Source organism: Phyllostomus hastatus, unplaced genomic scaffold (assembly GCF_019186645.2).
Source record: "Phyllostomus hastatus isolate PE091 unplaced genomic scaffold, TTU_PhHast_1.1 phas_contig_948, whole genome shotgun sequence".
Classification (NCBI taxonomy): domain Eukaryota; kingdom Metazoa; phylum Chordata; class Mammalia; order Chiroptera; family Phyllostomidae; genus Phyllostomus; species Phyllostomus hastatus.
Genome location: NW_025333993.1, coordinates 8,263,536 through 8,289,647, shown reverse-complemented (window position 1 = coordinate 8,289,647; position 26,112 = coordinate 8,263,536). Strand labels below are relative to the sequence as shown.

The 26,112-nt window shown below is 63.0% G+C and overlaps 1 protein-coding gene across 2 annotated transcripts in view; it reads right to left on the bottom strand.

The window, feature by feature from the left end:
* Positions 1-7,162: 7,162 nt before the first annotated feature.
* Positions 7,163-26,112, bottom strand: part of RCAN1 (regulator of calcineurin 1) — a 58,280-nt gene continuing 39,330 nt past the window's right edge. The window contains exons 1-4 of one of the 2 annotated variants that reach the window (XM_045852671.1): positions 15,040-15,520; positions 12,253-12,426; positions 10,643-10,802; positions 7,163-8,844 (exon numbers count right to left, since the gene is read on the bottom strand). In XM_045852671.1, coding sequence (XP_045708627.1) covers positions 8,672-8,844; positions 10,643-10,802; positions 12,253-12,426; positions 15,040-15,402 — 870 coding nt within the window. In that variant the 5' untranslated portion in view covers positions 15,403-15,520 and the 3' untranslated portion in view covers positions 7,163-8,671. Of the gene's footprint in view, positions 8,845-10,642; positions 10,803-12,252; positions 12,427-15,039; positions 15,521-26,112 lie in introns of those variants that run through there. The other variant, XM_045852672.1, reaches the window with a different exon arrangement.

The following is a 26,112-nucleotide window of genomic DNA, read 5'->3' as shown; positions in this document are numbered from 1 at the left end:
CTCCACAGAACCCAAGTGTTCGGGAGACTGGATGCACCTCCGGCACAGACACACATGGCAGGGGCTGGGGGCACCGGCGTCTTCCCGCAAAAACGCCGCCTACCGCACGCACGCTCCCCGCGGGCCGCGACCTGCCCGCTCCCTGGACGCCCAGCTGCTGTCCGTTCCGGAGGGACGGAGCCGGCCACCTCTGTTCCGGGCCCTCCCCTCCCAGGCCCACTTTCCCCACAGCCCTCGTCTGGCTGTTCCTCCCGTCTGGCCCCTGGGTAATTTGTCGTGTGGCCAGTGCTCCTGGCTGTGTCGGCTGTGTCTGCTCTGTGTACCCTTTCAGACGGAGGGCTCTTAGGTCTTCAGGGTTCTCCCTTGGGATCCGAGAAAACCCACGGCTCCCTCCCTCCGCCCCCCAGGGTGAGCATTTGGTCGGCAACTCAGGAGCCTCGCGAGCATCCAGCATGCTGGGCGACTCGTGGCGGCCGAGTCCCACACCGTTGACTCAGGCAGGGGACCCTCCTCTCTGTAAAACACGGTCAGCTCGATGGCGTCAGTCCTACGGGCCTCCGCTCCGGACTCTGCCCGTCTGAGGACTCGCGCTGCCTGACCGGTGGGCAGCAGGCCGTCCACGAAGCGGCCACTGCAGCTGCCTCTGCCCGAGTCTTGGGGGTGTCTGCACCCACTCCTGGCACCCTCGGGTCACCCGAGGACCTCAACACAGCCGGCCAGTGACCCTCCTATGTGGGCATCGCCGCTGCCCTTGCATTTGACACCTGACCGCAGCCTTCACCTTGTTATGAAATGAGCGCAAATCCCATTAAGAAAGCTCCCCCAAAAGCAATAACAGCATTGATTCCCCCCCCCACCCCGCCTCTCTCCGCCCCTGTTTGTTCTGGCACAGGGCTGTGCTGATGGGAACACGGATAAATTAATCTCGGCCTGGAATGTCGTTCGTGGCCAGGAAACAGCACTGGATCTGCCCGTGCGATGCTTGACATCTGAATGCAGACATTGTCTCTGTGGGTCCTTTCAAAACCCACTCCATCCAGTAAAAGCCCTGGACCTCTGTACAACCCTTTCTAACACTGTGGGTTTCAAGTCACAGAGGTAACAGTCTGCTGGGAGTCTCGCGGGCCACAGAGCCGGGGCGGGGGGGGGGCGGGGGGGGGGACAGAGGGAGATTAGCATCTCCTCGGCATCTCACACACACGGGATATGACTTTGGTGTACCTCCAACTCCTGATAACACAGGAGCGCGGCTGCAGCCGGCGTCCCTGGGATGGAAGGACGTTGGCAAGCCTGCCTGGGAAGCCGGCACAGGCAGCCTTTGTGGGAGCGTGCGTGAAGGTCACCGTGCAGGGTCACGGCTGCTCGGAGCCTCCGTCCCGGCTCCTCCAGCAGGACACTCGGTCAGGGTGGAGGGGGGCCGCGGGAGGTCTCCCGCGAGGCGCGAACCAGTGAGTGAAGAGACCGGAGGCGGTTCTGGCATGACTCAGAGGAGGGTGAGAGGGAATGTGGTCGACGGAAAGTTCTAGAAAAGCGGATTCCAAAATACTGTTAAATGCAAAATTTGTGAACAGTGAAAAATTTTGATGACAGCCTTGATCTTCAGGCAGAGTCCTTATTCTGGTTACCGCCCTGCTCCGAACTTAGATCTCGCGCCTTAACATTTCTCTCGATACTTGAATGTGCTCTCTGATGACTCGTCGGTCCGATTCAGTCTTACTGAGGTCCTGGGGGGGGCAAGGGAAGAGCACCCCACTGAGCGCTGGTCCGAACTGGCCCCCCTTGCAGGGTGGGGCCAGGCTGCCCACCCCCTTCTGCCCCCGACCGCCCACCCCCTCCCACCCCGACCCTGCCAACCACACCGGCCAAGGCTTCCTGGGAGCAGTGCTCTCGGCTCCCTGGTGGGCCAGCTGTGCAGGTCCCGACAGCACCAGGGTGTCGCCCTTGGCCACGCCCCCTGCCCCTTCCCCCCCAGGTATACCCAGGACCACTCTTCTCTGTTCATTTCAGAAGCCCCCACCAAAGGCCAGCACATACCAGCGTTTTCCAGGAAGCGAGCGGGCGGTCCCCGGCTGATCCCTCCGCTACCCCAGCCCCCTCGTCTGTCCTGGAGCGGTCTGCCCGCCCCCCCCCCCCGCCGCCTCACCTCCTGTCTCTCGTGTGGGTGAGCGGTGACCGCATGGGCTCTGCTCACGGGCCGACGGGCTCCACGAGCTGACTCGTCCCTGGTCTCCGTGGTGACCAGCGAGAAGCCCTGTGACAGGTAGAAAGGGACTCAGAGATTCTTTCTTGATGGGAGAACTGGTCACCCGTCTGTCGTGATACGGGGGTCACCCCTCTCTGGAGCCGTCGAAGGCCAGAGCTGGTGGGCCCCGACCGGACAGAGCCCGGGGAACATTTGCGGAGTGGACGGGAGTTCTCTGGGGTGCTGGAGCGGACGGACCTGCAGGTCCTCTGCGGGACAGGAGCCGCGGGTTCCTCTTCTGCCCACAGGAGCTCTCGCTCAGAGACCGGCGCCCTCTGTGCTTCGCCAGCTCCTTGTCAGCGCGGGATCTGTCATGACGGGTAATCACCGGGGCTCCGGGAGGGTGAATTGCACCCGCTGACAAGACCCTTCAGGCCCCTGGGAACGGCCGGGCAGTGGAGGTCAAGCGGGAACCAGCCCGGCCGTGCGCCGGGCGGGGCGAGTGAGGGAGCGAGCCCAGCTCTCACGGGGGGGCCCACGTGAGGTGCGACAGGAAGGACGAGGCTGGGGGCCGAGGACAGAGAGCAGCCAGCAGAGGGAGGTGGCTGGATGGCCGAGCCCAGGGGGTGCAGTGAGAAATCACGGTCAGCCTGGGTTGCCCTGAGCCGGCGTGGGGAGTCTGGGCCGTGCGCCGAGACCGGGAGGCTGGGGGGTGGGGGAGGGGGGACTCCAGAGCTGCGTCTTCTGATTGGGGGATGTTGGGGGGTGCCTTTGGCGTCCTCAGCCCGAAGCAGGCAGCTGTGTGTGGCGTCTGGGTGTTCCTGCCCCTTCATGAGGGGGTGTCGGCCTCACTTCCGGCCTGAACTCTAGCGCCGCTGTTCTGGAGACCCACGCACGGACGGCAGAAACCTAAGAGCAGGGAGAAATGAAAAGGGACGACCTTGGGCGACGGGGGACGAGGGCGAACCCCTCTTTAATCCTGTTCAGACTGTTCCCCTCCCTCCAGGGCCTGCGGGCCCCGCCCCTGCTCACCCGGATGGTCTCCCGGCCTCGCCCCTCTGCTGCCCACCCTCTGCGAGGCCGCCGGGGGGTCTTCCGACACCCCGAGCTTCACTCTCCCTCCCCGCACAAAGTTTCAAAGGGCCCCCTCTGGTCTTCCTAGGAATTCACCAGAGACCAGCCCCACTACCCCCGCTGCCCCGTCCTGCCTTCTGCGGCCGGTTTCCACTGGGGCCCCGTCCTGGGGGAGCTTGAACGGTGCCCACTGGCCCCGGATGAACCAGTGCGGGGAGCGTCCCAGGCAGCGGACTTTTAGTTCAGTTTCCCAAGGCTTGGGGACACCACCTTGAACTATTTGCAGGTCCCAGAGGAGGGAGGTGACCCTTTGGGGGACTTCGCTCCACAGTCAGCCCCCCTTGGCCCAAAGCTACGGGACCGGTTCTGGCTGCCACCGGGGTCCCCCACTTCAGCCAGGGCGGGGCCCGAGCGGGCGTGAGTGCCGCCAGCCGCCCGGCTGTGGGGGCTGGGCCTGCCCTTGCACACCACAGAGCTGATGGTGGGAGGGCCATCACCACTGAGAGGAGGACCCTGAGCCCAGGTTCTCCGCACTAATTAAAGTTACTGCCGGGAGCAAAGCGGAGAGAAAAAGGGCCCCACGCCCTCTCCCACAGGAGCAGCTGCTGCGGGGGCGGGGGGGGGGACACGAGAGGGGCTCCATGTCGCTCTCGGTGCCTGGGCTGGTTTTCTGCTTCTGTGCAGCCAGTTGTCACCGACACGGACGTTCAGAACAGCACGTGTGCCCCCATCACGGTGTCTGCGGGGCGGGAGGCCGGGTGTGGGCCCGAGGGTCCCTGGCTCAGCGTCTCCCTCCCGGCGCGACCACCCGGCATGGCGGGGTCAGCCGGAGCCGTGGCCTCACAGGGCCTGTCAGGGTGCTCCGCCCAACTCCTGTGGCTGACAGTGGCACGGATGTCCTTGCGGTTGTGGGTGGGACTGAGGTCCCCTTTCCTAGCAGGCTGGGGACTGCCCTCAGCTCCCAGAAGCTGCCCACAGGCCCCTCCTCTCCCAGCCTGGCAGCTCCTCTCTTCCCGGCCCGCTGGGCAGCCCGGCTGCACCCCGGGTCTCCGTCCATGGCCGGCCCGATGAGGTCAGGCCCAGCCGGGCAAGCCTCTCGGTGAACTCAAAGGCAACTGAGTTCTATTTGCAAAATCGCTTTTTCCAGAGAAACAGTCAGGAGTGATGTCCCCTTGTAGTCACAGGTCCTGCCCACACTCAAGCAAGGGCGGGTGTGTGGGGCCCCCCTGGGGGTGGCGTGGGGATCTCAGGGCCCCTCTACCCGAACTCACAGCCCTGTCCTCATCGACCTCATCCTCTAACCCCGCCGGACGGCTGCGAGCTCAGGGGACTCACCGGGGACAAAGGACCTGTCTCTCCAGACCAAGAAACGCCCACCTGCAGAGCTCCCTTACCTACTCCCGCATGGCCTCGCAGGACCTGCCTGGGTCACCTCCCTGCCTCCCCCTGGAACCCCCTCCTGCCCAGACCTGTCTCTGCAGTCCTCTCTGGTGTGCAAAGCACATTACCGGCAGCAGGGGGCGCTGCTGGCCTTGGCTGGGGGCAGCCACACCTGGGCCCCCGTGCACCTCCCTAGGATTCCCAGCTGTTCCCAGGGGTCGGGACCCTCACTAGGAGGAGGCCGGCTGAGCTGGAGTCTGTGGGCGGTTCTCTGCACCCCAGCCCGCATTGTTGCGGGTGGGTGGCAGAGTGCAGGGGCAGGGGCTCCCAGGGCCAGGCCCCCAGAGCAGACGTGCACGCCCCCACCTGGCGAGGACGCAGTTAGAAGTGGGGAGGTGCCTAGGTGCACGGGGGGGGGGGGCCTGGGCCGCCCCTTCTCTTGTGCCCCCCTTGTCTCTGAAGACCCCCCAGGCAGGCTGTAGCATTCACCTCCTCCCCACTTCTTCCCTTCAGGGGGTCCCAGGAATGTGCCGGGACCTGGATCCTTTCCTCCTCCTGAGTGCAGTGCCCCCGGGTGGGCTCCAGGCCCCACCACGCTGCGTCCGCCCTGGCTGGTCTGTCTGGTGGCCGACCGGGGGCCTCTGGGCAGGCCGGCAGCTCACCTGGCCCACAGGTTCGGCCCGGACACCCTGCGGGGCAGCTGGGGGCACCGTCCCCCATCACAGCTCCCTCCACGGCAGCGCTGCCTGTGGCGGCACGGCACGGCACGGCACATCACGTCACGCCGTGTGCGGCTCATCTGTGTGACGCCCCCCCCCCACGCTGACTATTCCACATGAGGAGACTTCCAGGAAGTGTCTGCACACCTGTCCACCGGGACCTCTGCAAAGCAAATTCTTCCCGATTTCAGAAACCGCCGGCCACACAGAGGCCCCCCGCCGAAACCACCGCTGGTTCTCCCTCATGGAAACCCCCAATTCAAATGAACTCAGTGAAAAGCAGGCATGTGGCAACTGAGGCGATACCAAAACCACGTGAAAAATGTTACACTTGGGAAGCATCGCCACGCCTGAGTGGCAGGAGCCGGTCCTTAGAGCTTCCGGATGTACTTCTGTAACAAACAGCAGTGTGTGTGTGTGTGTGTGTGTGTGTGTGGAGATGTGCAGGAAACCTGTTCTAGAAGATCCAGAAATGAAGTCGGCCTCGTGGAAAGTGGGGTTTTTTTCTCGTCCTTTCTTTCCCCAGCTCACTCACTGCACACGCCCCACCGCACACACGCTTTTCTGGCCCGGAACGCCACTCGGGTGCGAGGTCACACGGCGGCGTGGGCTGGCACGGGCGTCATGAGGCTGCAATCGGTTTCGCTCGCCACCGATCACACGTGGGCGTGTGTCTCTCTGGAAGGAGCAGATGTGGGTTGTGAACACGCAGAAATTAGTCACACGTCACACTTGGAAGAAATGGGAGCTTAGTCGATTTTCAGTATCGACAAAGCGTCACGGACACACAGCCAGGGCCTCCCAGAGAAGCGCCACATCGGGACGCTGCTCACGGCCGCGCGGGCTGCCGGGGGCCTGCCTGTGCGCGACGCCGTCTCACGGGCGCCGTTGCGGCGTCAGACCCTCGCCAGGCCGTTTCCACTGGGACGTGATCCTGACTTGTGTCCGTCTCCCGAGGTTGGAAGGTGTCATCCCGAGTTTGAAGACACGGAGTCAGCGGCAGGAAGGCACGCTCTCCGCGTGACGCAGCGCTGCCGTGCGCGGCGTGCGGTTTGGCGGGCTGGGGGACCGCCAAGCCTGTTGTGCCGCTACTGCGTCCTTGCTGCCGCCGGCACCGCGCTCCCCAACCCAGACAGGGACCTGCGCCCTGGCCCTTCCCGCCGCTGCTCACCCTCCGGTCTGTGACTCCGTCCCGGGAGTCTCATCCGCTGTCCCGCCCCAGCTCCCTCCCCCCTCCCCTTCTCACTGCTCCGGCTGCTGGAGGCGTGTGGGTCAGGACCCCGAGGTGCGTGTGGCTCTCCCACTAGGAGGAGGGACACGTGCCGCACAAGCTGTTCCTTCTCAGTGACCGACCTCTCACCGCGGCGAGGGCATCGCCTGGGCAGGCCTTGGTGGGCACAGAAAGCTCCCCTCCCATTGGTCAGGAGAGTCTCCGGAAAAGGCTGCCTGAGATCCGGACGGACACGTCCAGGCGGACGTTGGGAAGGTAACTGGCCTTCGCCACGTAGTGTCTCCCACGGGCACCTTCTAGCAGACGGGAGGACTTCTCAAACGGGCCGTCACACTGGTGCTCAGAGGGTCGTCCTCTCCTGTCACCTGGCCAGACAGAAGAGACGCTTCCGTCTGTTTCACCCACCGTCCCCTTTCCTGCGTGTGTGATGTGCCGTGGGCAAGGCCCGCCCTCTGTGAGCCGGAGCGAGGACGCAGGAGCTTCTAAACTCTAAGGGGTGAAGGGACGTGTCCCGAGACTGCGGGTTCCGAAGGGTTCGCGGACTGACCAGTAGAAATAAAGGGACGACCAGGCAGCTTTTCCATAAAGAGCGTATCGTGTGGATTTATTACAGAACGCGATTAAAAAAAATGTTCTGAGGTCAGCCTCTCCGGTTTGAAAGCACTTACCTAGGAACACACGGAGGGCCACCCCCCCCGCCCCGCCCCCACCGAGAACTGTGGACAGGGCTTTGAGAACATTCCGCCAATTTCCTGATGTGAACAGTCGAATTTACTCACTTCTCCGGCGGAACTGTCTTCTCATTTCCCAAAGCATGCACTGTGAACTCGGCATTAGGTATTTCAAAATGACACACTTGGTTACGGTATTTTTTTAAGGCTGAAATATAACACCTGTTGACCAGACGCATACACGACAACTAGAAAAATCCACAGACACTGATGAGGGTGACGGCTCCATCGGGAGTGGATGGGGAAGGCACTGCGTCCCTCTTGTGTCACTGCCCGCCCCCTGTCCACGTCACATGCTTGGAATTCGAGTCCCGCCCGACGTTGTAACGGTGTTGCTCTACAACGCACGGTCACAGGTGGGCTGCTCCATCTCACACCACCCCCCCACCGCCATGTTTTTGTTCACCCAAGTGCACAGCAGGTCGGAATACACGTATCGGCTTTATTTACACGTTTATCTTGATGCTTTGGTGGGTTAAAAAAAAAATCAACTCTTTTAACCAAGCATCCCCAGGAAAGGTTTTGGCTGGGACTCATCCGTGGTGGACACCCACATGTGAGGCACGGATGAGGTGGATCGCGCCCCACGACGAGCCGGCAGCGAAACCCTCTGAACCGGGTGAGCGGGGCTGGCCTGGGAGCTCCCGAGGGACCCCTCCCCTCCCGTGAAAGCACGGGCGACAAGACACACAGGGCGGGGGCCGGGTGACACATTGTGGGCGGGACTCCCCGCCAGGAGTCGTGCATCTGCAGAGGTGCGAGCTTCCAGGCGCCTTCCTATCCTCCCAAAACATGCGACATGACGAGAGCGTACGTAACTCTACCTACGGACGAGGGTTAGTGTGGGGAATGGGGAACACACATGCACCAACACCAGGACGGGGGGGAGAGAAACCAGACGTCATTGGACACCCACACGGCCCGGCCCGTGGTTCCCCCAGCCTTCCAGCCTCGGCCGCAGCAGGGGAGGGGCTCCCCCAGAGGGCTGTGTGGGATCGGCCCCGGGGCCCCCCCACTCCCCCGACCAGCCCGCCCTCGGCAAATGCAGAGCCCGGCAGGGAAGGACAAGTCCAGGACACCACGGTTATCGGGTTTTCTCGAGACACTCCCTAACGGCCGTGTGCGGTTGCCCCACACTCGGCGGTTGGCCCGGGACACCCTGGGGCCGCAGGCATCCGTGTGCAGTGTCAGAGCCGGGGGACAAAGCCGTGATCCTCCTCTGAGCGACGGGAACTGGCGTCCCCGCCACCGCGATCGGGGCTGCCCCCTCCGAAGTGGTGGCGGGCCAGTCCCACAGCCAAAGATTCCTCCCCACGAGTGGGGCTTGGGGTGGGTGCTTCGGCCAGGGGCCCGCTCAGCTCAAGTGCAGGGCCGTGTACTCCGGCCGGCGGGTCTGGATGATCTTGGGCTTGGGCCTCTTCGTCCTCTCCATCTCCTCCTCCTCCGCGTCCTCCTGGTCACTCTCGCACACGTGCACCACCACGCTCGGCGTGGTGTCCGTGGCTGCGTGCAGCTCGTACTTCTCCCCTGGGGAGGGAAAGGAGGGACCGCTCGGTGACTCGGGCAGGGGCGGGGAGCTGCCCAGCGGGCGCGCAGGGGGAAGGCCCGGGGGGCATGGGCCGCAGGGGCTGAGGGACACTGCCGGACACGCCCTGGGCTGCGGTGCCTGGGGCGGCAAGAGCAGGAAGCAGGGTCTCCTGCTGCCCCTGCCCAGGGCACCCTCTCCAGGAGGACGGCACTTCTGTCCTCAAAAGGGGGGACGCTTTTCTGGACGGCACCGGTGAGACGGGTGTCACCGTCACTGCGTTTGAAAAGGGCCCGAGCCCTCTTGGGGGAGAGTCGAGGTGGATAGTCAGCTGGACCCTGGGGCACCTGGGCCGGGAGGCTCTTTACGAACCCTCCCAGCCTCCCATCACCAGTCACAGCCCAGGAAGGGCGGGCGCAGGACGCCACCTGCAGAGTCCCCGCCGTCATGGGGCCTGCAAAGCGCGGCCGGAGCAGGATCCATATTATCCGTGCTCGCTGGTAGGTAAACTAAGGGCGAATGGGTTTTGGGATCTCTCTGTTCCAAAGCAGCTTCTCAGATGAGCCTGGTGCAGAGCAGCGGCAGGCCACCCCGGGGCGTGTGGGGACCTCCTCCGGCCGCGCTCCCTGCCCCCCGCCCCCCCAGGGCAGCCTGCCCGTCTCCCAGCTCGGGGCCCCGGGATGCCCACCCTCCGCTCTGCCGCTGCTCGCCTTGGCCGGAGCGGCCAGGAGGAGCGCGTGCCTCCTCAGACTGGCCGCGGCCACCTTGACCTTCGCACCGCCCACCCCCTCGATGGGCAGGAGGAAGGTGAGCCTTGCTCTCTGCCCCGGGGGAAATTCCTGTCTGGGCAGTGTTTCCGGAAATGGGGTCTTTTCAGCAAGAAGCTGCTGACGGCCCAAGAAGCTAACGTCCTCCGCCCAGAGGGGCGTCCGGTGGCCGGTCGAGGGGGAGCGGGGAGCGGCCGGTCTCAGCTCAAGCCCATCCGCTGCAGGGACCGGGCAGGACGGGGGCTCCCACCTCGTCACCCCGAGACCCCCCCCACTTCCTCGCCCAAACCCCCCGTCACGCAGGACAGGGGCCACGGCCACTGCACAGTTTCTCGCAGGCGTGGACGGAGCGTGGCCTACGGGCCAGGCCCTGCTGGACTGCTGCTTCCTGTGCGATGGGCTCAGGGCGGCTGGCTCACACTGCCGCCAGGTAATAGGGCCCATTTCGTGGGGCAGGAGCCTGCGGCCGGAGTGCCCGGAACCTCTCCTCTAATCTCCGGTGCACTCAGCAGGGGAGCGGCCCGGGGAACCCCGAGGGGGCAGGGCTGGGTGCCTTCTGCACCCCAGTTTATGGTTCTGCCTTCCCCCAACACGGTGGGGGGCAGGTGAGAAATCACATCCAGGATGGAACAACCCTCACCAAAAACTCCTGAAGGTGGGGCTCTGTTTTCCTTTTCCACAGTCCAGCTGCTCATCCCCACTCGGGGCGACAGGGCCCGGGGCCTCGGGCCACCCACACAGGCTGTGCCCAGTGGAGACTCATGGAGCCCGGTCCTCACAAACCGACCCCAGTCCCTGCTGCGCACCTCCCTGAGGACCGAGGCCAGAGGCCGGCACACACGCCCCGGCACAAGTTCCATGGAAACAGAAGATGCGGATGGAGGACATCCACGCTTGCAGCAATCACACGGGGCTGGGGGGACCACGGGGGGACAGTGGGGCCCCAGTGCAGGAGAGCATCTGCACCCGGGGCCTTCAGGAGCCGTCTCTCCACATCTGCTGCCCGCCCCCCACACTGGGGAGTCCCGCTTACCTGGCCCAAGCTTGGAGATCGCGCACAAGAGGTCGTAGTTTATGACGGGCGTGGCATCTTCCACTTGTTTCCAGCCAACGGGCGGCGAGGCAGGCGGAGAGATCAGAAACTGCTTGTCGGGGTTCGGGGGGGCCAGGCGGGAGCTCCCTATGTGCAGAGTCTGGGGGGAGAGAGGAGGGCGGGTGGATGCAGACGCGGTGTGACAGCATGGTCCCCGCCTGCAGGGCGGCAGGACCTGGCGTGGTGCAACGGCCCAGAGGGCGTCCGGCGCTGGCCGGTGGGTGCAGCCCTGACGGGAGCCCCTCCCGGGGCCGGGGCTGCCGGGCGACCCCGCTGGGCCCAGACGGTGGGCAGTGGACAAGGCTTTTGCCCAAAACGGAGAAACAAAGCCACCGGCGTCCAGGGTGGAACCCGTCTAGGAATCCCTTCCTCCCAGCCCTCACAGCAGAGGCCCAGCGGAAGCTTCAGGGGGCAGGGGGCAGGGGACAAAGCAGGGGACAGGGCCCATGGCAGCCTCGAAACTCCCTGTCCTCGGGGCTTTGAGTCAGATGCCCGAAGAGAAAGAAAAAACACCCTCCTTCCCTGAGACAGAAAAACAACAACAAGGAAGAACAACCTAGGATTCCGGCTTGAGCCTGTGCAGAAAGATCTCACATGAAAATCGCACCAGTGTGGCGGGGCGGGGGGCGCGGGGCGGAAAGGAAAACGGACTCGTGCACGTGAACTATGTGAACTACTGGCAGGGGGCGGGGCATAAGAGGGACACATGGTAACAGAAGAAGGTAAAATAAAAAAATCTCCCCAGTTTGGGTGCCCTGCCTCCGCCAATTTCTACAATGCATGTACTGGATTAATCAGAAACAGTCGCAGAGGGACTAAACAGTTACTTATGTGAAACCACCCGATGCGCGAAGGAGCGTCTTCGGAGCTAAGCCTCCTAAGTCCAAGCCTGCGCCCAGCACACACCACTAGGGGGCGCGGCAGGGCATCCCAGCTCTGAAGTCCGGGAAATGAGCCTTTTTCTGCTGTCCGGATGCGTCCCCCGAGGGGCTGCTCCTGTGGGGGCCTGGGGAACACAGGGCCCCGAGGGGCTGCTCCTGTGGGGGCCTGGGGAACACAGGGCCCCGAGGGGCTGCTCTTGTGGGGGCCTGGGGAACACAGGGCCCCAAGGGGCTCGCTTTCACTGGGGAGCAGCCCCTCAGCAGCTCCCTCCCCTCCCCGTCAACCTGTCCGACCAGACCCGTTAGCACATCTCGTGCGGCTCTCTTTGCGGGGGAGAGGCCTGGAGGGGTGGCGAGCCGGGGAGAAAGCAGATCCAGCTCCAGGCTGGCCGGGCTGGCTGGGCTGAGGCGACCCCCATCCTGGGGCCCGATCGCCCCCCCACCCCGCCCCCGCATGCCGCACCTTCCCCATGAATATCACTACTCCACCCAAGAAGGGGAAGAAGTTACTTTCAAACACACTCTGCCGTTTCCTGAAAATAAGGCGAGATGGAAAATCTGGAGTGTGGATTTTACCTTTCCCAGGATGAGTTCTTAATAGTGTGACATCAATGCGGCCACTGGTTCTAAAAGAAGGGAGACGCATGTGTAGCAATACCCTCCACCCACCTGAGCAAAATACAACTTCATCTCCTTCCCGAGAAATTCAGTCTTGTGCAGCTGCAGCCGGGCATCGGCCGCGGACAAGGGGTTGCTGAAGTTTATTCTGACGCGTTTGAAGCTCTTAAAATACTGAAAGGTGATGTCCTTGTCGTATGTCCTAAAGAGGGATTCGAATTTGGCCTGGAAAACAAAAACGAAAGGCATTAAAATGGACCTTCCCGCGACCGGAGACGCCTTCGTGGTGTTTGTGACGGAGGTGGCGGGTCACGGATCCCTTCCGGAGCTCCCGGCTCCTGGGAGCAGCCAGAGTGAGCCCCTCTCCCTCCACCCGCCCCCGAGGTTCTGCGTGCCGCCCCTTTAACGCGATCACAGATGGTTTTGTAAGAAAGGAGGCGTGTGCGACCCACGGAACTCACACAGCAGCCCCACTCCCGACACCGGAACACGCCCCGTGGTCACAGACACGCTCTTCTTCAAGGACGATGAGCCCCCGCCAAGTGCACTCTGCCCCACCCCCGCCACCCCTCCGGCCCCACGGAAGGGAGCCCCGTGCCCACCGCTGCGCCCCCTGGGCCGAGCCCCTTGTCCAGCCGGTGTGTCTCTGGGGGTTATCAGCAGCGGAGCGGACCGAGAACACCACGGTTACTGACTCGGAAAACAATGCAGTCGTGAGTAAGAAGCCTTGCACTTCTTGATGCGAGGGACGGAGGTTAAAAAAAATTCCCACTATTGTTTTCTCACCCAGTCTGCTGCTCTGTAACTCTCTCATACAACGCTGGTCTCAAAACCACTGCACGGCGAGTGGAGCTGGCCCCCACACGCGCGCACCCCTGCAGCCTGACCTGCCTGGCGGCGGTCCCAAGCACAGCCCGCGCGCGCTCAGCCCGGGGATGCCGAGTTCAAGGGTCTCACGTTTGCATTCAGGAGCGAGCGCACCGGCCTCCTGGGCAGGCTCCGAGGAGAGCCCACCCCCACCCCCAGCAGCTGGAGGTTTTCGTGGGGGGTTGTTTAAGGGGCGCTGGGCGCCCACCGCAGTCCCTCCGGGTTCCAGCCGGACAGGGTGTTGATGGACAGTCGGAACTTGGAGGACAACGCGCGGACTTTTGGTGGCTGTATTTTCTGGCTGAAGAGGGTGACGGGGCAGCGCGCCCTGCACACACGGGTGAGTGATGCACACACACGGGTGAGTGCTGCACACACGGGTGAGTGCTGCACACACGGGTGAGTGATGCACACCCACCAAGGGCCTGGAGACCTCTGGGAAGCCGTGTTCCCGCGGGGGGTGGGGGGAGGCTTCCACACCAGCGAGGACAGCACCTTCCGGAATGCTGGGTGCCGGGAAGCAGGGACGGAACGGGCCTCCGGGGACGTGGCCACTCCGCCCGGGGCAGGGCTGCGGGCAGGTCCGGTGTGCCAGCCGCCAGGTGACCCCACCAGGCGGGCTGTGGAGGGGCAGGGGGACCACACACACTTTCGCTCTTCGAACTCCCTGGCTTCTCTCTAGTTTGTGGCCACGTCTGCGACTTTCCCTGAAGCCTCGGCAGAGGACCGAGAGAGGCGGCAGGCAGATGCCAAGGCTGGGCGGCGGCACTGGGCGCTGGGGGCTCCGTCCCCCCCTCCCCTGAGCTCGGTGGCGGGGGGGGGGTCCTGGTACCGGCGTCCACACACACTCGGCACCCCGCGTGCCCTCGTCAGTGGGCACTGTGACCGACGGTGGAGCTTTGAGGTTATGATTCATAACTTAGGAGAGGTGACTTGGAAGAGTATTTTTAGACTCCAAGTCAGGGCTCGGGGCCAGAACACAAGTGAGTGCACGTGAGCCTGTAAGTGCGCGTCACCTGCTGCGTAATTCTCTCCAAAAGTGCTCTGACTTGTCCCGACAGCGTGCACCTCGCTCCTGCGGGGCTCGGTGGCGCCTCCGCTGTGCTGAACTGGCAACTGCACCCACATCAGGCTGATAGTAAATACATGCTCTGCTTTTAAACACGGAATGTGCTCCAGTATCTAGTTCAAAACCCACAGCCCGGGCCGGCAAGCTTAGCATTTATACTTACGGGGTTAAATTTGATTAAAGAAAAAAAAAAGAAACCTTTGCATATTCGATACGGCTTTGCGTATACAGCATGTTACAGGCGCACCACCCCCCCCCCCCGCCCCCCATGGAACGCACAGAACTCACAGGGAACATTGGTGAGGACCATTGAGACAGCTGGGGCGGCACTGATGGAAACCTTGCATCCTCATCGGATGAAGGAGAAGATTATAGTAACGAAACTGACTAATTATATTAATTACCAACACTGAGAGCTGCTCCCCAGGGGGCACGCTCGCCCACACGGACTTGTTCAGCTTTATTACTGGCTGTGGCTGCGCCTTCTCGGGCTAGCGAAACCTGGAATGCCTGCCAGCGCGCGAATGCCTTAGCAACGTTCATTCCCTAAGGCAAAACCAACTTATCCCGAACGCTGGATGCCAAAACGAAACGTCCTGTTCACGAGGAACTTCTGAAACGCTCACTCAGGATGAAACACACCCAGTGCCCCAGGTCTGCCTCCTCGGTCTAGGGATCTGGACGTGTTCAGATCCTGAGAACTTTAAAAATCCCTCGCAGTTAACTCCTTAGGAGACAGCTTTTGATTTTGGAGGCTCAAAGTATTCTGGATTATTTCACAAGCCCCAAGCGCACAAGAACTCCACACGCCTCCCCCAACCCCTACATAGCTCAGTTACTAGTCCCGGTTAACGGAATGCTTTGAAAAACTCTCAAAAATCACATCGTAGAAGAAGCCTTACCCTCGTTTCGCTTTCACTGAAGACATCACCGTTTGCCACACAGGCAATCAAGGAGCTAAAACTGTAGTCAAAATTTCTAAAATGCATCTTCCTTCCTTGCAGGCAGCGCGCTAGAGACGCACGCGGGTGCAGCGCGAGCGCCAGGATGCTCTCCGAGGGAGCGAGTGAGCGAGCGGCTGGGGCCCCTCCGCGGAGCCGCTGCTTATAAGGCGCCGCGGCGGCCCGGCCCCCTCCGGGAAAAGCGTCGCTACCAGCGCATCCTGTTTGGACAGCGAATCCCTGAGTCAAGCCCGGCGAGCTCCAGCAGACAGGGACGGCGTGTGAGTTTCTGCTGGAAAGAGGTGACGTCAACACCTTAGTCATTTTCCCTATGCTAATGAACGCTGCCCGGGCGGGATGGAAAAATCGGCCAGGCTCTCTGCAGCTGCCCCTGCCAGCTCCTGCAACATAGTTTCCACTGGTAGTAATTGCACTGGCGCTCAGACCCCGCGCTCCAGCGAGCTCGGGGAGGGGGCGGGGGACGACCCTCCCTAAGACGGAAAATGTTACCACAGAAAAGGAGGAAGGTCCGCGGTAAACAGTAATTAGCCTCCAGGGGGTTTTCAAGGCTTTGGGAAACCTGGACGGAGGCCCCGGCCGGCTCTGGGATCCCTGCTATTTCCTGAAGAACAATACAAGTTTCATACTGGGGCAGCAGAGAAAACGTCTGAAGTTATCTTGGTCAAGGAACTGCAGTTTTTAAAGAAAACAGTGGAATTCGTTGTGAAATACGGCTTTTCCCCCCGACGGCACTTGAACTGGGCGAACGCCCTGGTGCCTGCTTGGGCTGCACCGCGGCGCCAGGGAACCTTGTGCAATCACAGAATTTTCGCTGGAAAACCGCGAACTGCTGTGATTGGAGAGCCAGGAGCATGCAAGGCTTTGATCATCTCGTAGCAGCTACCGAATTCAGAGAAAGCTACAAAGACATTTTAAAGAACCCAGTGTATGAAGCTGAGAAAGACATTCAGAGGTCCCCCAGCTGTGAGACTCATAGATTAAAAATGTTTGTTTGTTTGTTTGTTTGTTTGTTTAACTAGGAAAGGAAGGGAGTGAGGAAGGAATGCGCAGTGCAACTGAAAGTTAGTCCCGCTGGCCTTTCCCAGGTTTGTTTCTGGGAAGGATCTGGGAAGGGGACAGCTGGCCCTTCCAGGCACTTGACTAGTTCAGATCCATCCTCCCGTTACTCTGGGTCCTGGGTCCCTCCCCCTCTCCCCGGGGTTCATTACCACCTAAAAGCACTCTGCAGTGTAGAAACACAGGGGCACCTTTCAAGCTTCCAAAAGTTCAAAGGGGCCCTACCACTCACTTTTAAAGAGTCAGCCAAAAATACAAAGAATACACACAACAGGAAAAACAAAAACAAACCAGAACATTAATTCCTCCAAAAAAAAAAAAAAGGAAAAGCAAAGTCTCGGATGAATGAGTGTTACTTGGTTTCCTTGCATGGGGCCTTACTGCCCACTGGAGAGTTACGTAAGAAACTGGGTAGGGTGTTTGCTTTGCCAAATCACCCGTAACTCCCAGCCCGAAAAGATCTACCTGCACATATTCTAGAAAACGTTGGAATGCCGTGGATGAAATGGTGTGCATCAAGCACCCAGGGGGGAATGGCCACAGTGGGGGGTGCTCGGGAGGGGAGTGGGTGCTGGGACTGAGGTGCCCAGTGCCGGGCGCAGCGTGTCCTGGGGACACAGAGAGCCTTTGGTGGTGCGGCTGGTGGTGTGGGTCGTGGAGGTGCTGGGGCAGCTAAGGGGAAGGGGTTGCACTGCACCCTCCAGAGGGGCTGGACCTCCCCTGGGCGCCCCTCCACTCCGACCCCATCCCTTACTCCGGTCCACTGTGGCCAACAGCTGGAGGGTGACCGGCAGAGGGGGAGGAGGCGAATTTCCCTGTCTTCTCTTGTAAAACGCGCTGACGCGAAGCTCCAGTTCAGGTGCGGGGCGAATGTGGGCCGTTTCTGTTCACCTGAGACAGCAGTGCTGGGCTCCCCCAAATTTGCAACTATTATGCGGGTGAAAGGAAAAAAGAAGAGTCAGATATTCGAAGAGTGACCATCTGTCCTCGCGCACGGAAACCAGCGATGGACGACCGGTTTTTCCCTGGGCTGCCTGGCAGTGCCACAGAGCGCGTAATTCGGCACCTGCCTCTGAACTGATCTGAGGTGCCTCCTGAATCCAAATCGGTGAACCTGAGTGCTCCCATTTCTGCATCAGGGAGGGGCTCAGAACAGCGGTCGACGGCAGGGAGGGTGGCCAGGACGCCGTGTGGCGAAAACCACCAGCCCCAGATGGGACCGGGGACCCGCATGGGGGGAGAGGCCCCCCGGAGCCACCAGCGCAGGCTCCCCTGCCTCAGAGGGGCAGGTGCGGAGCGGACTCGGGGGTTCGACGCGCCAGGCTGAGCCGCGTGGCGCCTTCGCGGAGCCCCGACGCCCTGGCTGGCCACGGGCGCACACGCCAGCCCCGTGCCCAGAGGCAGCACCGCGTTCCCCCTCCTCGACGCCCTCCCGCCTGCTACCGACCGACGGTGGGCGGGGGAACGCCCGCCCTGGGGCTGCACGTCCGTCACACGTGAACTTGGACCGACCTCGTGGGTCTCCAAACGCCCTGTGCAGAACGATTTACTGTGGAAATAGCGGTTTTCCCCGCCGAGAATAAAAATGGGCCCCGAAGCAAGCACTTGAAGAAGCGGACTCCCAAAGTGAACGCACGGGACCGCCCCAAACGCAGAAGCTTCTGCGCAGCAGAGGGAGTCGCCACCAGGACGAAGAGGCGACGGCCTGGACGGGAGATGGCGTCTGCGGACAGCTCTCGGGCCCAGGCCCGCGGTGAGCCCGGCGCACGTGGGGGGCCCCCCGCCCGGCACCAGGAAACAAACCGCCGGCGTGAAGGGCGCGCGGGGGTCTGGCAGACGCTCTCCCAGAGACGTGCAGGGGCCACCGGGCGCGCGGACAGAGGCTCAGAGTTACTCGCTGCCAGGGAAACAGGGACGAAGACCGCAGTGCACTGTCACCTCGCACCGTTGACATGCTGTTGCCAGGAAGACGAGAAACACTGGGGGCTGGACCTGGCGAGCAGAACAGGGGGCCCTTCTCGGCGGGAGTGCACCTGGGTGCAGCCGCCACAGAAAAAGCGGTACGCCGATTCTCTAAAAAATTAAGAAGGGAACCACCGCGTGCTCCAGCTCTTCTGCTGGTGGGCGTTTTTCGGAGAAAACACAGACACTAACTTGAGGTGCCGTATGCGCTCCTGTGTTCACTCCTGCCGCGTCACCCTGCCGCCGCCACAGCCAGGACACAAAGACAACCTGAGTGCCCACCGGTGGCCGCACGGGTAGAGACGGCACGGTACAGGCCCACGGTGCAGCACGGCTCGGCCACAACATGGGACAGAGTCTCGCTGTTGGCGAGAACATGGGGGGACCGCGAGCGTACAGCGCTCGGTGGGGTCACACAGAAGGGAAGACGAATATGCACGACTTCACTCACGTGCGGAATCGACAACAACAGGAACCAGCCCGAATCCTCAGACAGAGGGGAAGGGGGCTGGGGGCTGGGGGGAAGGGTCACCTGGATGGTGAGGGGCGGTAATTAGACCTTTGGGGGGGGCAACTTGGTCCTGAATACAGTTGTCAAATTATAATGTTGTGCACCTACAACTTACATAATAATAATAATAATAATAATAATAATAAATAAAGGAGAGCCCAAACGAACCGCCAGTGACAGAACCCAAGTGAGTGACTTCCCGGAGCCGGGGTGGGGGAGGGGCTGGGCACCCACAGGAACCTCTCGGGGGGGCGGAGGCGCCCCGCCCGACTCCCGACTGCGGCGGGGCCGTCCCCGCGCGCACACCTGCCGAAACCGCCCTGCACGCTTTACATCTGTGACAGTGGCGTCACGTGAGTCACTCCCCACTGCGGTTGCTGAGAAACAGTGGAAACGCTGCCCGTCTCTTCGCAAGCCCCTCGCGGGTGGGGACGCAGGGACATCCTGGCTCCCCCGCGGGGACCTGAGCGATGGGTGGGGGAGGGTGACGGGGGGAGGACCCCGTGCGGGCGGCAGTGTCCCCGCAGAAGCCCTGAGCAGCAGACCAGAAACCGCACTCCCAACGGCACACCCGAAGCTGAAGGACAGATGAAACGCTTCGGCCGGCCGACGGCTCGCGACGCCGCGTGTTTCTGCGGTGAACAGTCTCGCCGTGAACCGTCCGGAGTGAGAGTCCCGACCCCGCGTCGGCCTCCGCAGGCGCCAGGCCGTTCGGGCCGACGCGCCGCCCCTTCAGGGAGGGAGGCTCGAGGCTGGCGTTGAACTCCACCCCGGCCACCCCGCCGTTCCCAGGGCACCGTGAGGACGCCCCCGGCGCGCCCAGGGGACCCCAAGGTGGGGGGGACGCCTTTGCCCGGCGACGCGCTGCCCGATGACCACGGGCGACCAGGGAGGGTGACTTTGCCGTGCGAGCTGACGCAGAGCGGACGAGGGAGCTGGAGGGGGGTCCGGGGCGGGACAAGGGCCCCGGAGCGGGTCAGAGGGGCGGGGCGTTCGCCCGGGCGCCCGAGGGACCTGCGTTTCCTTCCTCGAGGGGCTTTCCTGTCCTGACTGCAGCGTTGGCAGCGGTTTCCTCCATCAGGGCGCCCCCCCCCCCCGCGTCCCCATGGGGACGCGGTCACAGGGCTCTTCCTCCCCCTCCGCGCGGCCAGCTCCCCGCCCAAGAGCCCTTGTCCACTCAGGACAGTGTCCCCGTCCTCCCCTTGGAAACTGGGTTAACGTCAAGTTCAGGGTTTGGGCAGGGGGACGCAGTCGGACCCAGGCAACGTGCCCAGTGCACGCGGTGCCGGAGACACGGTCCGTGGTCGATGCGCGTTTAGCTGCGTTTCATTCCCGCTTTGCGGATACAGACACCGAGGTCCCCAGGGGCCGCTGTGCCCCGCAGAGCGCAGAGTCGCCCGGGGCTTGTGACGGCAGGCCCCTCGCGCGCACCACAAACCGTGCCCACCTGGCGTCGGTGCCCTTTGCTGCTGGAGCTCATTCCCCCCCGCCCCCACTCTCTCGGCCCTCTGGCTGGACTGTCCAGGGCGCCTTAGACGCTCTGTGCCCCGCAGGCCGGCGCAGGGGGCGTAGGTGCTCCGTGCCACCCTCCACTCCGCGCGCCCAGCGCCCCCTTCAGACAGCCCTCTGCAACCGTGCCACCTTCCCGACTCGCTGTGGCCCCGTTCCTGCTGCCCCAGCAGAGCGGGCGAGTCCCACCACATCGCCCGGCCCGAAGCCGAGCTGCATCACAGTCCTCTCCTGCCGCCCACACCTCAGCGATCCCGCTGCTCGTCACGGTGACGATGACCTCCACCGCTTCGTCTGCTCGTGCATCCACGCACTTGTCCACTCGTGCACCCGTCATGCATCCACTCACCCACCCACCCTTCCAACCACTCACCCATCATCCATCCGTCATGCATCCACTCACCCACCCACCCATCCATCATCTGTCCATCCATCCATCCATCAGTCCACCCAGTCAAGCGCTGGTCTTGGTGTTGGGGGCTTACAACGAACAGACAGACACAACTCCTGCCCTCGTGGAGCCTGCGATCTCGATGGGGAGGACAGGGAGAGGAGACGAGATGAGCGGGTGGAGCATGGAGCGTGTTTGGAGAATCGGTGCTGGAAGGAAGCGGGGAGGAGAGACGGGAAACGCTGGGAAAGGGAATGTGTGGGCCGGCTGGGTGGGGCGTCCCTGGACGCGTCGGCCCCGGGGGGAGGGGTGGACCGGGGTGCCGGGGGCCCGAGGGCACGCAGCCCTGGAGGGGCTCCGGCTGCCGCGCTGGGAGAGGGGCCAGCAGAGGTGCAGGCTTCGAGCGGAGGTGGGGTGCGGCCAGCTGCCCCGAGACAGAGCCGCTCCCGTGTCTGGGCCCAGGGCCGGGCGAGGGGCAGGGCGGACGCGGGCGTCCGGTGGGGCAGGGGCCCCCTCCGGCCACGGGGCTCCCAGGCAGCCCCCAGTGGGCCCCTCCCCGGCCCCTTCCCCGCCCGTCAAGCTCCTACTGGTCCTCGAAAGCCTGTGCACAGTCGCCGCTTCTCCAGCAGCCCTCGGGACTCGGGGTGCTCTCCCTCCTCTAACCCCGGGGCCCCGGGCTCCCACCGCAGTCCCCTGGCCCCGCCCCCGTACCTGGCCACCACCCCACGACAGTGAGAGCACGTGGGGGGTTCACAGGCTGCACCAGGGAAGGCGCACCTGAGGCAGGTGAGCGGCGAGCATTCGCCAGCACGAGGGGCCACGGCCATTCGCGTTCCTGACCGGGGCGCGTCCGCGTCTGTGGCTTTCGTCACGCGCCCGGCTGTGCTTTCTCCGTCTTTGCTGTGGGGTTCGCACCCCACCCCACGGGGCAGGACGGGGACTCGCGGTTTTTCCTGCGGGTCTGCGGCAGCGGTCTCCACGGTCCTGGGACATGTGGGCAGAGCACACTCAGCTGCATATGTGTCCCCCGTCCCCGTTAAATGCCTGTTTTTTAAAGATCTTATTTATTTATTTTTAGAGAGGGAAGGGAGGGAGAAAGAGAAACATCAATGTGCGGTTGCTGGGGGTCATGGCCTGCAACCCAGGCATGTGCCCTGACTGGGAATCGAACCTGCGACACTTTGGTTCGCAGCCCGCGCTCAATCCACTGAGCTACGCCAGCCAGGGCTTTAAATGCCTATTTTTGGAGTGTATTCTATAAGGGGCCCGGAGTCGAGTAGCAACTGTCTGGAATTTACAAATAGACTGCTTTGATTTGTACTCAAAAACCTTCTACCAGTGAGGTTTGTGATCAAAAGTGTTTGGAGACCCTTGGGCTAATCAGTAGTGTGATTCAACGCCCAGGCTTCTCCTGCGTCCTCAGAACGATCGAGGGTGAGGAAGAGGACAGGAAAAGGATTCTTTCTGATCTGGGGCGGAATTCCCACTTCTGTGCACGTCCAGGGGCCCCTGGGGAGGGGGCTCGGGAGGCCGGGGCTGGGCTGGGGCTGGGGCGTGCGCTTTGTCCCGAGCAGCGCTGCACTCCTGGTGGGATCTGAGGGGCCGCGGGGAGGGGCCCCCACGTCAGGGAGAACGTGAGACCGAGCAGACAGTCCTCCCCTGGGAGGAGCCGGGAGGGTGCTGAGCCGAGGCCCCCCGGGGAGACGGGTGCGGTGGGGCTCTCCCACGCGGCGGGCGCTGTCCAAGAACTCGCAGTCAGAGGCGGAAAGACCGGCCCGCGGGGAACAAGCGCGCATCTCCAGAACTTGTGGGGTAACGCGGAAGGAATGCTATTCGTCAGCCTGGCACCGTTCTCACCCTTGGAAAAAAAGGAAAGACGCCTGAAATATCACTCGAGAGTTGGCAGGGATCCGCCGAAGACAGGCTGCAGACGCGCCGCCCGCCCGTCGGGGTGACGCAGAGCTTCCGGCGACTCCGCGGGAAAAGCACGGGCAGGTTGTGGGTGCGGGCGCCGGAAAGAATGGACGGAATGGGGGGAATGCTGACACCCTTCCCGGCAGGGTGGCAACTGTGTCGTGTTAAGGCTCGTAGTGCACAGAGAGAAAGACTGCAATCGTTAAAGAAATGAAGGGAAGGAAGGGACACGGGAAACAAAGTAACACAAATAACCAAAAGGGCTGGGGAAGATTAGCGGGGAAGGGTGGGGTCTGGTTCACTTCGTCGGAGAGGGCGGAGCTTCGGAGAGGGCGGAGCTCCTGCGAGATTTTTGTCTAGTTTGCTGCGTTCCGTGCGCGCTGGGAACTCCCTCCACTGGCCTTTCTCGTGACGTCGGCCGGTCCGCAGTCTGTACGATCAACCGCCCTCCGGAACTTCTTGGAAACCACAGCTCGTGTCGACTACAGTGGAGAAGCCGACACAAGCAACCCAAGCGGCCCTTGGGGGCGGGACCCACAGGTGCTGCGGACCCAGGGCGGCGACGTGGGCCCAGAGGAGCTTGGGGCCTGGGCGCCCTCACGCACCGCACCCTTCTGTCTGCCCCTCCCCGGAGGGACCACTGGCTTTAGGGTGTGAGTTTAACTGTGCTCCGATGCTGCCCTCAGGCAGGGCGCGACCCCGCGGGGACAGAAACCTGGGCAGGCAGGGTCCTTCGGGGGCGGGCTGGGGCCGGCCGGCTGCGTGGCCCCCACCCACCAGCCCTGCTCGCCTGTCATTTTCGCTCCGGGCAGCCGGCCCCGCCCTGGACCCACTCAGGCCCACCAAGTACAACCCTCTGCGGTCCGAGTGCGAGTTCTGCCGGCCCGCGGTCACGCTGGCGGACAGACCTGGCCCTTAGCCCTGGCCGGGGTGGTGGCTGCCGCGAGGCAGGCGGCGTGCCATCTTGGCTGCTTCTGCCGGGGAAATGGGACGACGCAAGGGCCCTCGGGGGGCCAGCGAGGGCCTGGCTGAGCCGCCTCGGGCACACGATCGGAAGGCGAGAAGGTCACGGAGGAAGGAGAAAGAACGGACCAAGGGCAACCTGCAGATCCTTCGTCCCAGGGAGGGACGCCTCGCCGGGTACCCGCGGTGCGCGGTCTGGGCCCCCATCGGTCTGACGGCTCCGGGCTGCCCCGGGGCCAGGCCCCCGCTGCGGGGCGCGAGAAGCAAGCGATAGATGTCTCTCTCACACACCGACGTTTCTCTCTCTGTCTTCATCCCTCCCGTCCCCTCTCTCCAAAAATAAATACGTAAAATCTTAAAAAATAAAATAAAATAAATAGAAGCTCAGAGCCGGTTTGGCCAGGGGCCGGGCAGCACAGGGAGCTCCGCCCCCCCCCCCCCGAGTCGCTGTGAGACGTTGCCAATGGGCCAGGCCACACCGTTCCCCCACCCCCGTTACCCTCTTCGCTGGTCACTCAAAAGTCACATGACAGGGAGCCGCAGGAGGGCGTCGCACGGACTCAGACCAACCCCGGAACACAGCGGACCGCACCGCAGGCCGGGCAGGACCCTGCCACGCCGCCGACAGCGGCCTCTGCTGCCAAAACAGAGGACGCCGGGGCCAACTCTGCTCCCCAGGGGACCGGGCGTTCGTGTCACGTGACTAAACTTTGGGGACACGTCCTTCCGAGCCGGAGAGTCGGGGGTGCAAGCGCTGCCCTCCCCCCCGTGGGTCCGGAACCCCAGGTGACTGTACAGTTGTGGGCTGGCAGCCCCCACCTTTTAAAAAACTCAGGGGTCAGTACTGAAACGTGGCGGAGATTCACCCCAAAACAGGATTTCTGGCTCCTCTGGGAAAAAGAAAGGAGGCTGGGTCTGGAGACCCCCGTGGCCGTGGCTGGACCGGTGGCCAACCCCGTGCTGTCCGGACCCTGGTGGCCCCGTGGCTCCGGACCTCACAGGCGTCTGGGGTTGGGGCCCTGGCTGAGCGAGTCATGGAAAACAGAGGCGTCCCCGGCTGAGATCCGCTCTTCTTCCCCCACCCCCACGGGGCCCCAAAGGACCTCACGTCAAGTACCACCTGCTGCGGTGACGCACCCCGAGAGCACGCGCCTCCCTCCCCACCCGCAGCTCCTCCCTGCTCCCGGCCCCTTCGAGGGGCCCCGTTTCCCCGGGTGATGTCCTACCCCCTTGCCAGGGGCTCTCCGCACCCCGGAATCAAACTGCCAAGCAAGGGGGCAGTGGAGACACGGATTCCCGGGATGGCCCGGATTCCGCTCCGGCGTCTGCAGGCCGCAGCCGCCCCCTTAGCACCGGCCAGTGAGACGATGTGAGTGGGCCGCAGCGGGCGGGCGGGCGGCCGAGCACCCCAGCCCTGACGCTTCCGGAGGTTCCGCAGAACCAGCCGGCCACGTGCGCGGCAGGAGGGTCCGGGCAGGACGGGCACAGCGTGGCGGGAAGGGCAGCTGAAAGTACACTGAGACCCAGGCATTTTCAGGATGAGGTTTTCAAGGTGGTTTTTAAAAAGGCCACTTTGAGAATACAATGTCTTCTACTGTATTCTAGGCTACGCTCTGACCCACGCCCTCAGCGTGACCGTGCACCTGCTGGAGGATCGTGCCCGACCCCGTCCTTCTCAGAACCCTCCTCTGAGTCCGAGCTGCTGGCCCCTCCCTCCTGAGGGAGCTTGCGGTGACGCCATTGCCCTCTGCGCAGTGACCACCTGCGGGGGGCTGCTGAGCCCCCCCTGACCCTGCCAACCCCCCTCCAACCAACAAGCCCAACAGGCACGGGCTGCTCCCAGACCCTGGGTCGGGGGTCCTTGTGCAGGGGGTTTATGGGGGTCAGACCCCGGGAAGGAGGGGGAGGGGTATAAAGTGGGGCCGAGCACAGGGAGCAGTGGGAGGGCAGTGTGGCCCCACTGGAAGCCTCCCTGACCCTGTGGGGGGCCCTGGAGAGGGGACCGCCCTAGTCGGAGCACAGCACTGGGCCTCGACACACTCACCTGGGGACGAGGGCCACCTTGAGAAGGGGAGGATTTGGGAAGGTGGCTCTCCTGAGCTGAAGTCATCCCCAAGGGGGCAACAGCCAGGGGCGGCTGGGAGACATCTTTTATTCCTGAAGGGACCTGGGGTGTGTCACAGTATGCACCAATGAAGCACCCAATCAGCCAACTGACCAACCGTCTAACTAACCAACCAACCAACCAATCAGCCAACTAATCAACCAACCAACCAGACAACTAACCAACCAACCAACCAACCAACCAACCAATGAGACCCAAGTTCAAAGATTTATGCCCGAAGTTAATCGTTTAAACTTTCTCGCAAATATGACAGACTTCAAAGCGGGCACCACGAAGCCACTGCTAATTCCGCTCCACATCATTAGATCGTCGGTCCGTGCAAGGAATTCCGAGGAATGTGGCAAAAGAAGTAGCCAACTCAACAGCTGGCACTTTCAGCACTAACCAGGCCAACCCTGAATACCGACCCAACAGTTTCATTCCCGGGAATTTACTCTAGGGAGACCCCCCCGGCTGCGGGGGAAGATGCAAACGCAGACACACTCTCTGCAGTGCCGCCGTCTGTGCAGACAACGCACTAGAAACACCCGCACGGCCACTCGGGGACCCGCTGCGGCCGGTCCGGGCCACAGAGCCGCTCGC